This window comes from Bufo gargarizans, chromosome 3 (assembly GCF_014858855.1).
Source record: "Bufo gargarizans isolate SCDJY-AF-19 chromosome 3, ASM1485885v1, whole genome shotgun sequence".
Lineage (NCBI taxonomy): Eukaryota > Metazoa > Chordata > Amphibia > Anura > Bufonidae > Bufo > Bufo gargarizans.
The window spans coordinates 189,109,957-189,126,527 of record NC_058082.1 but is presented as its reverse complement, the minus strand read 5'-3'; the positions used below and the strand labels follow the sequence as shown (position 1 = coordinate 189,126,527).

At 44.6% G+C, this 16,571-nt stretch overlaps 1 protein-coding gene across 1 annotated transcript in view; it reads left to right on the top strand.

The window, feature by feature from the left end:
- The window catches only part of LOC122931473 (heparan-sulfate 6-O-sulfotransferase 3-like), a 55,075-nt gene extending 38,735 nt beyond the window's left edge, over positions 1-16,340 (top strand). The window contains exon 2 of the mRNA XM_044285538.1: positions 15,632-16,340. Coding sequence (XP_044141473.1) covers positions 15,632-16,340 — 709 coding nt within the window. The remainder of the gene's footprint in view (positions 1-15,631) is intronic.
- Positions 16,341-16,571: the final 231 nt, after the last annotated feature.

Below are 16,571 nucleotides of genomic sequence, written 5' to 3'. Positions count from 1 at the left end.
CTTCAACTCATCTCCACCCTTTCAAAACCTCCCCTCTTTCCAAGTCCACTCCGTATGCATCTTTTCTCCCTGCAACCTTCAAATAACCGTCATCTACCGTCCACCAGGCCATGGTTCTACCTTTATTGACCATTTCAATGCCTGGCTTCCTCACTTCCTCTCTGCTGACATCCCCTCCATCATCATTGGGGATTTCAACATTCCTATTGACACACAAAACTCAAACGCCTTTAAACTCCTATCTCTTACTGTCTCCTTTGGACTCACACAATGGTCCTCCACAGCCACCCACAGAGACGTACACACACTAGACCTTTTCTTTACCTGCCTCTGCTCCCTATCTAATCTCTCAAACTCTCCTCTCCCCCTCTCAGATGACAATCTTCTTACATTTTCATCCACTCTCTCCCCAACTGCTCCTCCAGTTCATAAACTACCACACCCTTGCAGAAAGCTCAAACACCTCTCCATTCACACACTCTCAGACTCTCTCTCACCACTATCCACCATATCTTTATACCATGACACTGACATAGCCGCTACTTTTTACAACACCACAATTACTTCAACCCTGGACTCAGTCGTCCCTTTCACACACACACACACACACACACACACACACACACCACAACCCGGCAGTCAACAACACTAATAAGACAACAAAAAATTGACAAGCTTCCAGAATCGCAGAACGGCCCTGGAAGAAAACTCACTCTAAGGAGGACTTTATCTCATACAAAGAAGCTGTTCTCACATTCAAGTCTGCACTCACCTTTTCTAAACAGAACAACTTCACTACTCGCATATCATCTTTCTTCCGTAACCACAAACAACTGTTTAATACCTTTAACTCTCTACACCGTCCCCCTGTGACCCCCTCCTACACCCCTCATTTCAGCTGAAGACTTTGCCTTATATTTCAGAGATAAAATCGATAAAATCCGTGAAAGCTGTAAACACCCCACACTACACCTGTACACAGCCTCCCAAAATTCTTCCCACATAACTCAGTTTACAGCCATCACAGAAGAAAAGCTTTCCAACTTAGTCTCCAAGTCACACCTTACCACTTGTGCCGTTGATCCTATCCCATCCCAACTGATCCCTAACCTCACCACTATAGTTATCCCTGCCCTAACCCATCTCTTCAACCTATCGCTAACTACTGGCATCTTTCCTTCCTATTTTAAACCTGCAACAGTCACACCCATACTCAAGAAACCTCCCCTGGACCCATCCTCTTTATCCATCTATCGTCCCATTTCACTGCTCCCACTTGCATCCAAACTCCTAGAGCAACATGTCCATCTCGAATTATCCTCTCATCCCACTCACTTTTTGATCAGATTTAATCCGGCTTCAGACCAAATGACTGCACTGAAACTGCCCTAACCAAAGTCGCCAACGATCTGCTAGCTGCCAAAGCTAAACGTCACTACTCTGTGCTCCTCCTTCTTGACCTTTCCTCTGCCTTCGACACTGTTGACCACTCTCTCCTCCTACAAATCCTCTCTTCCCTTGGCGTCAAAAACCTAGCCTTCTCCTGGATCTCCTCGTACTCCAATACCACCTCTATGCTGATGACCCTCAAATCTACTTCTGGCCCAGATGTTGCTTCCCTCCTATCAAGAATCCCAGCACGTCTGTCAGAAATATCTTCATTCTTCTCTTCCTGCTTCCTAAATCTCAACATGGAGAAAACTGAATTCATTGTCTTTCCCCCATGTCACTCAGCCCCACTACCTGACCTGTCCATCACAGTTAATAGCACAACACTTACTCCAGTCTCGCAGGCCCACTACCTGGGGGTAACATTGGATTCTGCCCTGTCCTTTAAGCCACACATCTAAACCCTCACCTCCACTTACAACTTAAAGGGGTTGTCTCATACTGGACAATAGGGGCATATCTTTAGGATATGCCCCCATTGTCTTATAGGTGCGGGTCCCACCGCTGGGACCCGCACCTATATCGAAAACGGAGCCCGGCAAGGTGGTGGCTGGAGGACTCCAGTCTGGCCAGCACCAAGCCTGCTCCTCATGGAAGTGAATGGGAGCGTATCGCACATGCGCGACACCGCTCTCATTAATTTCTATAAGGCCGACAGAAATAGTTGAGCCAGCACTTGGCTATTTTCTCCGGCCCCATATAAAATGAATGGAGGGCTGCTGTGCATGCGCAGTGTGCCCTCCTCCCCCAGGGTGGGACCCTCACCTATAAGACAATGGGGGCATATCCTAGCAATATGCCCCCATTGTCAATGAAGAGACAACCCCTTTGAGAACATCTTTCGTATTTGCAGCCTTCCTCACCTCTGAGACAACTAAAATACTAGTGCATGCTCTCATCATCTCCCGTCTTTACTACTGCAACATTCTCCTGTGTGGCCTCCCATCAAGTGGTCTCATTCTCCTCCAATCTATTCTCAACTCTGCTGCCAGGTTAATCCACCTCTCCCATCGTTTCTTCTTTGTCTACCCCCTCTGCCAATCTCTTCACTGGTTCCCCGAATTCAGTTTAAAATACTTACAACTACATAAAAGGCCGTCCACAACCTGTCCCCTCCTTACATCTTTGACCTGATTTCTTGATACAGTACAGACCAAAAGTTTGGACACACCTTCTCATTCAAAAAGAGTTTTCTTTATTTTCATGACTATGAAAATTGTAGATTCACACTGAAGGCATCAAAACTATGTATTAACACATGTGAAATTATATACATAACAAAAAAGTGTGAAACAACTTAAAATATGTCATATTCTAGGTTCTTCAAAGTAGCCACCTTTTGCTTTGATTACTGCTTTGCACACTCTTGGCATTCTCTTGATGAGCTTCAAGAGGTAGTCACCTGAAATGGTTTTCACTTCACAGGTGTTCCCTGTCAGGTTTAATAAGTGGGATTTCTTGCCTTATAAATGGGGTTGGGACCATCAGTTGCGTTGTGGAGAAGTCAGGTAGATACACAGCTGATAGTCCTACTGAATAGACTGTTAGAATTTGTATTATGGCAAGAAAAAAGCAGCTAAGTAAAGAAAAACGAGTGGCCATCATTACTTTAAGAAATGAAGGTCAGTCAGTTCTTTGAAAGTGTCCCCAAGTGCAGTCACAAAAACCATCATGCGCTACAAAGAAACTGGCTCACATGCGGACCGCCCCAGGAAAGGAAGACCAAGAGTCACCTCTGCTGCGGAGGATAAGTTCATCCGAGTCACCAGCCTCAGAAATCGAAGGTTAACAGCAGCTCAGATTAGAGACCAGGTCAATGCCACACAGAGTTCTAGCAGCAGACACATCTCTAGAACAACTGTTAAGAGGAGACTGTGTGAATCAGGCCTTCATGGTAGAATATCTGCTAGGAAACCACTGCTAAGGACAGGCAACAAGCAGAAGAGACTTGTTTGGGCTAAAGAACACAAGGAATGGACATTAGACCAGTGGAAATCTGTGCTTTGGTCTGATGAGTCCAAATTTGAGATCTTTGGTTCCAACCACCGTGTCTTTGTGCGACGCAGAAAAGGTGAACGGATGGACTCTACATGCCTGGTTCCCACCGTGAAGCATGGAGGAGGAGGTGTGATGGTGTGGGGGTGCTTTGCTGGTGATACTGTTGGGGATTTATTCAAAATTGAAGGTATACTGAACCAGCATGGCTACCACAGCATCTTGCAGCGGCATGCTATTCCATCCGGTTTGCGTTTAGTTGGACCATCATTTATTTTTTAATAGGACAATGACCCCAAACACACCTCCAGGCTGTGTAAGGGCTACTTGACCATGAAGGAGAGTGATGGGGTGCTGCGCCAGATGACCTGGCCTCCACAGTCACCGGACCTGAACCCAATCGAGATGTTTGGGGTGAGCTGGACCGCAGAGTGAAGGCAAAAGGGCCAACAAGTGCTAAGCATCTCTGGGAACTCCTTCAAGACTCTTGGAAGACCATTTCAGGTGACTACCTCTTGAAGCTCATCAAGAGAACGCCAAGAGTGTGCAAAGCAGTAATCAAAGCAAAAGGTGGCTACTTTGAAGAACCTAGAATATGACATATTTTCAGTTGTTTCCCACTTTTTTGTTATGTACAGGTCCTTCTAAAAAAATTAGCATATTGTGATAAAGTTCATTATTTTCTGTAATGTACTGATAAACATTAGACTGTCATATATTTTAGATTCATTACACACCAACTGAATTAGTTCAAGCCTTTTATTGTTTTAATATTGATGATTTTGGCATACTGCTCATGAAAACCCAAATGTCCTATCTAAAAAAAATTGCATATTTCATCCGACCAATAACACCTGCTGAGGTGTTATGGAGGTCCAGGATGCTTCGATAGCGGCCTTAAGCTCATCCAGAGTGTTGGGTCTTGCGTCTCTCAACTTTCTCTTCCCAATATCCCACAGATTCTCTATGGGGATCAGGTCAGGAGAGTTGGCAGGCCAATTGAGCACAGTAATACCATGGTCAGTAAACCATTTACCAGTGGTTTTGGCACTGTGAGCAGGTGCCAGGTCGTGCTGAAAAATGAAATCTTCATCTCCATAAAGCTTTTCAGCAGATGGAAGCATGAAGTGCTCCAAAATCTCCTGATAGCTAGCTGCATTGACCCTGCCCTTGATAAAACACAGTGGACCAACACCAGCAGCTGACATGGCACCCCAGACCATCACTGACTGTGGGTACTTGACACTGGACTTCAGGCATTTTGGCATTTCCCTCTCCCCAGTCTTCCTCCAGACTCTGGCACCTTGATTTCCGAATGACATGCAAAATTTGCTTTCATCCGAAAAAAGTATTTTGGACCACTGAGCAACAGTCCAGTGCTGCTTCTCTGTAGCCCAGGTCAGGCGCTTCTGCCGCTGTTTCTGGTTCAAAAGTGGCTTGACCTGGGGAATGCGGCACCTGTAGCCCATTTCCTGCACACGCCTGTACGCGGTGGCTCTGGATGTTTCTACTCCAGACTCAGTCCACTGCTTCCGCAGGTCCCCCGAGGTCTGGAATCGGTCCTTCTCCACAATCTTCCTCAGGGTCCGGTCACCTCTTCTAGTTGTGCAGTGTTTTCTGCCACACTTTCCTTCCCACAGACTTCCCACTGAGGTGCCTTGATACAGCACTCTGGGAACAGCCTATTCGTTCAGAAATTTCTTTCTGTGTCTTACCTTCTTGCTTGAGGGTGTCAATGATGGCCTTCTGGACAGCAGTCAGGTCAGCAGTCTTACCCATGATTGCGGTTTTGAGTAATGAACCAGGCTGGGAGTTTTTAAAAGCCTCAGGAATCTTTTGCAGGTGTTTAGAGTTAATTAGTTGATTCAGATGATTAGGTTAATAGCTCGTTTAGAGAACCTTTTCATGATATGCAATTTTTTTTAGATAGGAATTTGGGGTTTTCATGAGCTGTATGCCAAAATCATCAATATTAAAACAATAAAAGGCTTGAACTACTTCAGTTGGTGTGTAATGAATCTAAAATATATGAAAGTCTTATGTTTATCAGTACATTACAGAAAATAATGAACTTTATCACAATATGCAATTTTTTTTAGAAGGACCTGTATATAATTCCACATGTGTTAATTCATAGTTTTGATGCCTTCAGTGTGAATCTATAATTTCCATAGTCATGAAAATAAAGAAAACTCTTTGAATGAGAAGGTGTGTCCAAACTTTTGGTCTGTACTGTACATCCCCACACTTAATCTCAGATCCTCACAGAACCTCCTCCTCAGCTTTCCTGTCATCTGTTCCTCACACAATCGACTACAAGACTTCTTACGTGCCTCTCCCCACTCTGGAACTCACTACCCCAACACATCAGACTCTCCCCCAACATCCAAAGCTTCAAGAGTAACCAGGAAAGACCACCATCTGAATTGAGCATGCTGCCACCACACAGCCACATAAGCAGCCTATACTCTCTACTGTGTTCTCCCCTTCCCTTATAGATTGTAAGCGGGAAGTGTCCTCTACCCCTCTGTACCAGTCTGTTAATAGTTTCTTGTTTACTGTGTTTTTTATTTCTGTGTAACCCCAGCTGGATGTATAGCGCCATGGAATTAATGGTGCTTTAAAATAAATAATAATAATAGTGGTGGCAGTAATGGTTTAGCAGCGAGGAGTAGGAGCTGTAGAAGTGGCGGTAGCCATGTGGTACATGTTGGCAGGCATGCATCAGTAGTGGCATGGTGGAGGCAGCAACTGTATAGAACATGATGGTAGACAGGCAACACATTGGTAGGCAGGAAGGTAGCCAGATAGACAGCAACATGGGGAACCATCAGCAAAGCCAGATATATTCATCCTGCCTCAGCCGAAGGAGTGAGAATATTCTCCCGAATTCAGACTTGGTTCATCTTGGCAAAAGTGTTATTTTACACTGGCGGAGGACAACTTGGTCAACCCTCTACTGCGCTGAAAACCCTCTCCAATATGACACTGGAGGCTAGCCAAGAAAGAAAACAAACAGCATGCTTTGCTATTTTTGACTACTGTTCCAGTCTGTCTGCCCAGAATTCCATGGAGTTAGGGAACAGGTATGCACAGGAGACAGACAAGAGTGTAGGTAGGCCTTAAACTGGGCATTGAGCCAGGGGTCTTGGTTTGCTGATTTGCCTGAGCCTGGCACAGCATGGGAAAAAAACTGTTCCATCATGTTGAGGAGACATGCTGCATATTATACTGTTTGTGGTGGCAGGAGGTGCATGACTTTTCAGAGGGTGGGGAGAAAACTGTGGCAAGCTGCATACACAGTTTTATCTGATTATAATAATAATTTAGCCTCTTTTTTGGAGGGAGGAAAATATTCCTCCATTTTATTTTGATAGTAAAGTATCCAAAAGCATGTCTATCCAGTAATCATCAGACTGTTTGATGTGAATGATATGCCTCTCAGTATGTAAGCAAGTGAGCATACAGCTCGCCATTCTAGACCTTCTGGCTCCATCCTCCACTGAGACGATTGTGTGTCATGGCCGGTGACATCATTCTCCTGCTCCTCCACTTCCAACTCCTCCTCTTCCTCCTCCAGTGGCAGCTCCTCATTCTCATCCTCCTCCATTGGAGTACTTTGTAACTTGTGGGTCCTCAACAGCTACAGGGTGGACAGCAAGATGCATAAGCTGTTCTTCTTCTCCATTGTCCCCTGCTGCATGAGTGTCTGTTCTAAGATAAATATGAGGGGGATGATATCGCTCATGGTGTAGTTGTCCCTACTGACAACCTATGTGACCTCTAAGGCACCCGACAGGCGTCTTGGATGAGCTGCCACTGCCTGACCTTGAAACAGCATGTGCTCCCTGCTAAGGTGGTCTTCGTGCATTACAATTTTGTTCATGGCTTTCTGCTCTTGTACAGATGCTCTCGTATGTGTAATATTGAATTCCAGCGAGTTGGAATGTCACAGATTAAGTGGTGTAGCGAGCGGCAGACAGTTCCGTTGCTGTAAGCCCAGGAGAGTGTTCCTTGCCATGTAAGAATGGCTGAATTGCGAGGACAGTCTCCTGGACATTGCCAGAACCTTGTACAAGCCAGTTTACTTTTTTTTTAAAGTGGTGCCTGACCAGGTTAATAATGTGCCCCATGCAGGGAACATATGTTATTTCCCCTAAGTTCAGCGCAGCCATGATGTTGCAGCCATTGTCACTGACCACCTTGCCCGTTGGAGTTGGCAGGGTGACAGCCAACAAGATGTTTGTTGCTTGATGTACTTATGCAATTGCTTGCCTATGTAGATACTGTCTCCCAGGCTGTTCAGCTCCAACACTACATGGAAAAGTTTGACTTGACACATGTGATAACAAGGAGGGGGAAGGAGATTGACACAGAGCCCTGCTGCTGTTTGGGATGGGAGAGTGTCCATGGAGGAGGTGGAGGACGCGGATAAGTGCCTGGTGTGGGATCCAAACCGACACAATCATGATGAGGTCAAAAGGACCTAGCCTTGTTGCTGGGATGCTGCGTTTCTGCAAAAAAAATATTAACCCAGTGGGCTGTGAAAGACATGTACTGTCCTTGCCCATAACAGCTGCTCCAGGTGTCCACCATAGCATGTACCTTGCCAAACAGCAACAGTCACAAGGAGCCCACGTACTCCGCCACATGAGAGTACAAGACAGGGATGGCTCTTCGGGATAAATAATGTCTGCTAAGTATCTTTAAGCAAAGCTGATGCCATCAGTTTCCTAAAAGCAGCAGATTCTACTAAATGGTACGGCAGCAACTTCACTGCCAGCAACTTGACTAGCTGGAGATTTTGGTTGCGCACCAGCAGATTGCAGGGCATGTAAAGTTGCTTCCTGGCATCAGGTTCGTTATCGATGGCTGAAAACGAAGCTAGGGATGAAATGGAGTCTGAGCAGGAGAAGTAGGAGGTGATGATAATGATGTGAAAAACACGGTACTGCCCATGGATGCGGTCTGGCTGCCGCAAGGGAGACAGGGAGAAGGAGGACATTTTTGTTGCAGCAGCAGACGGCCACCTCTGTTTGCCCATGGGATGATGCTGCTTCATGTGGTTCAATAGATCTGTGGTGTCTATGTTTATGTATGCCTGTCCACTGCTTATTTACTCTTGCAGAGCTTGCATTGCGTAATGCTTCTGTCTTCTGGCAGACAGGAGATACTCACTCAGAGCTAGAGGCAACTGAGCTTGGCTTAGCTCTGGCACGTCTTGGGTCTATGCACCCACAGTGTCAGCAGCATCATCTGATCCCAAAGAAGATATATCTCTGGCAGTTCTTTGGGAGTTATATCACCAATGCTGTTTATTGCTGCTGCTGGCTTCACCCTCCACCTCTGATGTTACCTCCTTGGCACCCTTATCTGGCTCCCAGGTCCTCTCCAACACACAATCAAAGTCCACACCCTCCCTGCCACTTTTATCAAACTGTGATATATCATGTCGGGCTCCCTGCTCCTCCTCCATTGGTTGCTTGGTGTGCACAGAGGTAACTAAGAGCAACACACTATATGTGCAGGGTCTCCTCTACTGAATATAGATGCCCATATGGCATAGGTACAGTGGGTTTAGAGTAGGACCTGCCTGACTGAGACCACCGTGGTGTGGGTAGGTGTGCACAGATGTGTTTTGATCAAAATATATTTGCTAAGAGTCTCAGATTTATTAGAGTGAGGGCTTAGGCCATATATTATGTTTGCATCTATTGTTTAAGTGCATTATTTTCCATGATTTTATAAATGGAGCCATGCACATCCGCATATTTATTATCATATTGTGCAGGATGTTTTGTATCTTTTTTCCATGATTTTTAATTGGTATCCCCCCTCCAAAACGAAAAAGCTTGAACTGTCTAGAGATGCAAATAGTTCAGCCTACTTTTCAATGTTTTTTCACTGTGATGTAAAACATTACCTGTTGGATTGTAAAATATGTGTTTAAAACGCTACCCTCTGTATTGTAAAACACACGTTTCACACTTGTATTGCTATTTTTCACTTAACAAAAGTAACCTTAAACTGTCTGGAGATGTCCTAACACAGATTTCATACTAGTACTTCACATGTTTTCACTCAGACATTTAAAATGCTACCCTCTTGTTAAAAACAAGTTGCACACTTGTATAGCTATATTTCTCAAAAACCAAAAAGCCCTTGAACTGTCTGGAGATGAACTGACACAGATTTCGGACTAGAATTTAACGTGTTTTCACTCAGAGATTTAAAATTCTACCCTCTGTATTGTTAAACATATATTGTACACCAATATAGATTTTTTTGCACCCGCAAAAAAATATATATTTAACTGCTCTGTACCGGATTTCAGGCTATTATTTCAGGTATTTTCAGAAATTTAAAATGCTATTTATCCTCTGGATGGTAAAATATGTGTTTGTTCAAATGGGGGAAAAAAATATTTTCTTGCAGGTAGCTGCTCTTGAGTCTCTGTGGCAGCTGCAATTGTGCTAGAAGGCACTCCCAGCCTCAGCTCCTTACTTCTCTCTCCTTGACTGAAAGCTTTCCCTGCCATTCCTTATTCTACACAATTATTTTTTGTAATCTTTTACTAAGGCCTCATGCACACGACCGTTTTTTTTGCGGCCCGCAAAAACGGGTTCCGTAGTTCCGTTATCCGTACCCGTTTTTACTTCCGTGTGTCTACCTTGATTTTTGGAGGATCCACGGACATGAAGGAAAGTCGTTTTGGTGTCCGCCTGGTCGTGCAGAGCCAAACAGATCCGTCCTGACTTACAATGCAAGTCAATGGGGACGGATCCGTTTGAAGTTGACATAATATGGTGCAATTGCAAATGGATCCACCCCCCATTGACTTTCAATGTAAAGTCAGGAGTCCCTATTATACCATCGGATCTGAGTTTTCTCCAATCCGACGGTATATTTTAACTTGAAGCGTCCCCATCACCATGGGAACGCCTCTATGTTAGAATATACCATCGAATTTGAGTTACATCGTAAAAAAACTCATATCCGACAGTATATTCTAACACAGAGTCGTTCCCATGGTGATGGGGACGCTTCAAGTTAGAATATACTAAGAAGTGTGTATATGACTGCCCCCTGCTGCCTGGCAGCACCCGATCTCTTACAGGGGGCTGTGATCCGCACAATTAACCCCTCAGGTGCCACACCTGAAGGGGTTAATTGTGCGTATCATAGCCCCCTGTAAAAGATCAGGGGCTGCCAGGCAGCAGGGGGCAGACCCCCCCTCCCTCCCCAGTTTGAATACCATTGGTGGCCAGTGTGCGGCCCCCCCCCTCCCTCCCTCTATTGTATTATCATTGGTGGCCAGTGTGCGGACCCCCCCGGCCCCCCCTCCCTCCCTCTATTGTATTATAATTGGTGGCCAGTGTGCGGCCCCCCCCGGCCCCCCCTCCCTCCCTCTATTGTATTATCATTGGTGGCCAGTGTGCGGCCTCCCCTCTCCCCCCCCCCCCCCCCGATCATTGGTGGCAGCGTAGAGTTCCGATCGGAGTCCCAGTTTAATCGCTGGGGCTCCGATCGGTAACCATGGCAACCAGGACACTACTGCAGTCCTGGTTGCCATGGTTACTTAGCAATATTAGAAGCATCATACTTACCTGCTCCTCCTACTGGTAAGTGACAGGTCTGTGCAGCGCATTGCTTAATGATCAGTCACTTACCAGTAGGAGGAGCTCCCGGCCAGTCACAGACAGCGCAGCTGGTAAGTATGATGCTTCTAATATTGCTAAGTAACCATGCCGACCAGGACTGCAGTAGCGTCCTTGTTGCCATGGTTGCCAATCAGGGCCCCAGCGATTAAACTGAGACTCCGATCGGAACTCTCCGCTGCCACCAATGATCGGGGTGGGGAGAGAGGAGACCGCACACTGGCCACCAATGATATTAATACAATAGAGGGAGGGAGGGGGGGCCTGGGCGCGGCGCACACTGGCCACCAATGATAATACAATAGAGGGAGGAGGGGGGCCGCACACTGGCCACCAATGATATTCAAGCTGGGGAGGGAGAGGGGTCTGCCCCCTGCTGCCTGGCAGCCCCTGATCTCTTACAGGGGGCTATGATACGCACAATTAACCCCTTCAGGTGCGGCACCTGAGGGGTTAATTGTGCTGATTACAGCCCCCTGTAAGAGATCGGATGCTGCCAGGCAGCAGGGGGCAGTCATGTACACAGTTCGTAGTATATTCTAACTAGAAGCGTCCCCATCACTATGGGAACGCCTGTGTTAGAATATACTGTCGGATCTGAGTTTTCAAGAAGTGAAAACTCAGCTCTGAAAAAACCTTTTATGCAGACGGATCTTCGGATCCGTCTGTATGAAAGTAGCGTACGGACACGGATGCCAATTTTGTGTGCATCCGTGTTTTTTCACTGACCCATTGACTTGAATGGGTCCGTGAACCGTTGTCCGTCCAAAAAATAGGACAGGTCTTATTTTTTTGATGGACAGGATACACGGATCACGGAGGCGGATGACAAACGGTGCATTTTCCGAGTGTTCAACAGACCCATTGAAAGTCAATGGGTCCGCAGAAAATCGTGGAAAACGGAACAACGGCCACAGGTGCACACAACGGTCATGTGCATGAGGCCTAACTGTCCCTTAGAAGCTTGATTGTAAATGTACACTGACCCTAATATTGCTTTCTGTCAGACACGTGCATTAAAAAAAGTGCTGTGCACCATGTTACTGGATTCGTCCGAAGCAAACCTGAAAAGCTTTGGGTTCGTCTGGTGGACAAAATTTTGGGTAGTTCATTACGAACCTGGTTCATTACAAACTGAATTGCTCATCCGTAATCATACTATATTAACATTTGTAGGAGCCATAACAAAGAAAGATGGGAAAAAGTTTTAATGTTTGTCTAATGCAATCCAATGAAAAACATGAGTTGTCCACATACTTCTAGGGGACTAAAAGCTGAAGATTACCAGCATGGCAGTGGTGAATTCTTGTCAGTATTAAGTTATACCCATTTTGTGGCATCACTAGTCAATCACTGATTAATACTGTAGAATGCATAAGCCTGCTCCTTCCATCATATCACATCACACACTATCAAGAAAGATTTACTGGTCGATACAACTACCTTCATCTTGTAGTATAACCAAGCATCCCCTCTGGCATCTACTACAACAGTGATGGCAAACCTTTTAGAGACCGAGTGCCCAAAATGCAACCCAAAGCCCACTTATTTAAGAGTGAACACAGCAATTTAACCTGAAAAATGAATGGGGGTGTAACGGCATACAAGGAAATGCTCCAAACTCTGAATGGAACCTCATGAATAGCTGCTAGCAGACGAATAGAAAACACACCCAAGCGGCTTACACTCCTAGCAATCAGTCTCTAACAGCATACCGTGAATCCCCCAAAGAACGAGACCAAGCTCCGTGTTGAGGGTAAAGCAGTGGACAGCCAGAGCTGTGTGTTTATTGTTCTTATATAACATTGTTACACATTAGTACCACCCCCAGGGTTTTGTAAAAACAACCAATAAACACGTACAATACACTCAGACACTCCTATACAAAATCCTCCCCTCTGCCTGTGATACAATTACCTTACACAATGGGTTGATGTAATTATCACAGGCATGAGAATACACAGTTTTTAAACAATGTCTTCTGTCCTGGAGACATCCGAGGAGTAATTCAATTATCTCTCAGGACAAAGGGAAATCGCCAATACACACATGGGGACAATAGGACAGACATTACTATTCAAATAGACAATGTCACAACCATTACAGTAAACACTGTAATTTAATATATCCCAAAATGGCACGAATTAGACCAGGGGTTCAAAAGTTTGCAAAAGTCCTTTGTGAACAAAGGAAGCATGGCTTTTCTGCCCAAAACCAGTTTTTACAGAGTTAGGCTGTGTGAGATAATTAGCTTAACTGGATGTGGTAAGCCAACTAGGTACAGAAAATACCTCTATTCACAACCGCAAAACTACACAAAAATACATAACTCCTATCAAACTGAACAGAGCCCCCACATTCAACTTATCCCCAGATGGCTTGGATCTGAGCGCTCAATATATCCGAACAGCGCTCAGATGCCACAAACACAGTCAACTCGCCATGGGGTTTAAGTTTAGCATGGGCTGATGAGAGGGCCCATAATCCTGGGGTAAGAGGCTGGCAACCAGGCTTCTCCAGCACCCAGTGGCGAGGTTGGTTTTGCACCACAGGGGGGTGTCTGGGGGTCATTATACTGTGTAGGGGGGGAGGGGGGGTCACTGGGTGCCATTATACTGTATGAGGGGCACTTGGGGTCATTATACTGTGTAAGGGGCCCTCACACAGTATAATGACCCCTCAGTGGTCCCCTCACACAGTATAATGACAGTCCCCTTAATTCCCCCACATAGTAATTCTTGCCCCTTTGTGATAGCACACAGTAGTAATATCCATATCATGCCCCCTTCACAGTAGCTATTGCCATATGTGTCCCCTCACAATAGTTATGCCCAGATATGCCCCCTTCACGGTAGTTATGCCAGATTATGTGCCCCCTTCACAGTAGTTGTGCCAGATTATGTGCACCCTTCAGAGGATATAAAAAAAACCACGTGTAAATACTCACCTGGTTCCTCTGATGCTCAGATGCCGCCGCTCCACAGCAGCAGGAAACTGTCATACATTGCGCTGCTTTGTAGGAGGAGTGCAAAGATGATTCCCAGCTCCTCCTACAAAGCAGCGCGATGTGTGACAGTACATTGTGCTGCTTAGGAGTGCAAGCTGAGGTCATTGCTGGGATGGGCCTGGAGGATAAAAGGAACATAGGGAGATGAGTTGTGATTAGTGAATGAAAGGACCGTTAGCTCCCCTGTGTTCCAGCAATGATCGCTTACATCTGTATTGAAGGAAGCGCTCATAGCAGCCAGCCCTGCATGGCTTTGAGTGCCTCCTCTGTCATGTGTGCCCTTGTACTACGATAGACTTTTGGGTGCTATCCAGCAAATGCAGCCACTCAGACAGAGTCTCACTTCACAGTTTGAGAACAGTTGTGTTATAGCACCATTTTCAAGCAGCTCCTTTGTTTTAACTTGTACATCAAACCAGCAGATTAGAAGAAAATTAGAAAATAGGCATATTGACTAAAGACTAATCCAAGTTGATAATGTAAATCTTTGTACATGGCCCTTTTATGGTAATAGCTTTTATACTTTCATAAAAACACAAATAGAAGTGTTAACTAGTAACTAGACTCTAGATGATGTTAGACTGATTCTATTTGAGGATAACTTGGTTCAGAGAGTCTTGCCATGATGTTTTTAAGGCTCTGTAGTAATTATAGTTATAGCTATACAAATTAAAGTTGAATTAAATGATTACCTAAACAAGAAAATTCAGGGATAAATTAATTCTTTCCAGGACCTTAATTTCTATTAACAAACCATTTTAAACATTTTACATTTTCCCCTTGCATAGTAATAATAATAATAATAATAATAATAATAATAATAATAAAAAAATGTATTTATATAGCGCCACCATATTCTGCAGCGCTTTACAAATTCATAGGGTTCATGTACAAAACAAAAGTAACTGGCTAATATGCAACTGAAACACTAAGAGTCAGGGCCCTGCTCACAAAAGCTTACAATCTATGAGGAATTGGGGGTGACACATAAGGTAGTTGATTTTGATAAGTATGATTTGAGCCTTTATTGAACTGACAGGAGTGGTGCCGGCCAATCTTCTTCGGGTTTGGGACTACTAGAGGATCGAGTTTAGGCCAGACGAGTTGGTGGGGGAAAGGTTTAGTCTGGGTAAAGACATTTTAGGTAGCCTGATAAGCCTGCCTGAAAAGATGTGAAGCTGCCTGAAGGTGGAGAAGTTGGGTGGTAGATGGCGATGAGGGAGGAGATATATGGAGGTGCAGCACTGAGGAGAGCTTTGTGGGTGAGGGTGAGAAGTTTGAACTGTATTCTGTGGTGGATGGGCAACCAGTGAAATTACTGGCACAAACTAATAGCATCAGTGTAGCGGTTGGATGGATAGATGAGCCTGGCTGCTGCATTTAGGACAGGATTTGCATGTAAAAATGTTACATAAACAAACTTGCCCAAGCACTGAAATATAATTCAAGTTTACAACTAACTGTGTAATATAGATCTATCTTATCTGCCATTTGTATAATATTTATATGTTGCCTCTTTTAGGAACTTCTACTATATCACAATGCTGAGGGATCCTGTTTCTCGCTACCTGAGTGAATGGAAACATGTCCAGAGAGGAGCAACTTGGAAGGCCTCACTCCATGTCTGTGATGGACGAAGTCCAACACCAGATGAATTGCCAACGTGCTATCTTGGGGATGACTGGTCTGGCGTTACATTGCAGGAGTTCATGGACTGCAGCTACAACCTGGCTAACAACCGCCAAGTTCGGATGCTTGCTGATCTTAGTTTAGTTGGGTGTTACAACTTAACTCTCATGAATGAAAGTGAAAGGAATGATATCCTTCTACAGAGTGCTAAGAATAACCTGAAAAACATGGCTTTTTATGGTTTGACTGAGTTTCAAAGAAAAACACAATATCTATTTGAGAGGACATTCAATCTAAAGTTTATTTCTCCATTCACTCAATTCAACACTACCAGGGCCTCAAATGTGGACATTGATGAGTGGTCACGTGAACGAATTAAAGAACTTAACTATTTGGACATGCAATTATATGAATACGCTAAGGACCTTTTTTTACAACGTTTCCAGTATACCAGACAACAAGAGCACCAGAGAAAAAGAGAGAAGAGGAAGGAAGAAAGGAGGCTTCTTAGGGAACATAAAGCCCACCCACCTCACAAGGAAGAAATACCTACAGATGTTGCTACTACAGAAGACTATAATAGTCAGGTGGCAAGATGGTGACATTCCTGACTTTTCATTTCACAGTAAATGACAGATAAAATTACGTGAATTTGTTATCAAGAATTTTTAAAATCTTTTCAATTTGAACTTTCAAAAGGGAAAAAATATATTCATGTGAAAACATTTACTACAATGGGCAGAGGTTGAAGACTTTTACAGCCATTTCCAGAATAAGTTGCACCTACTGTAAGCTTATTTGTTCTATGGAATGTCACCATTCAATATAAAGAT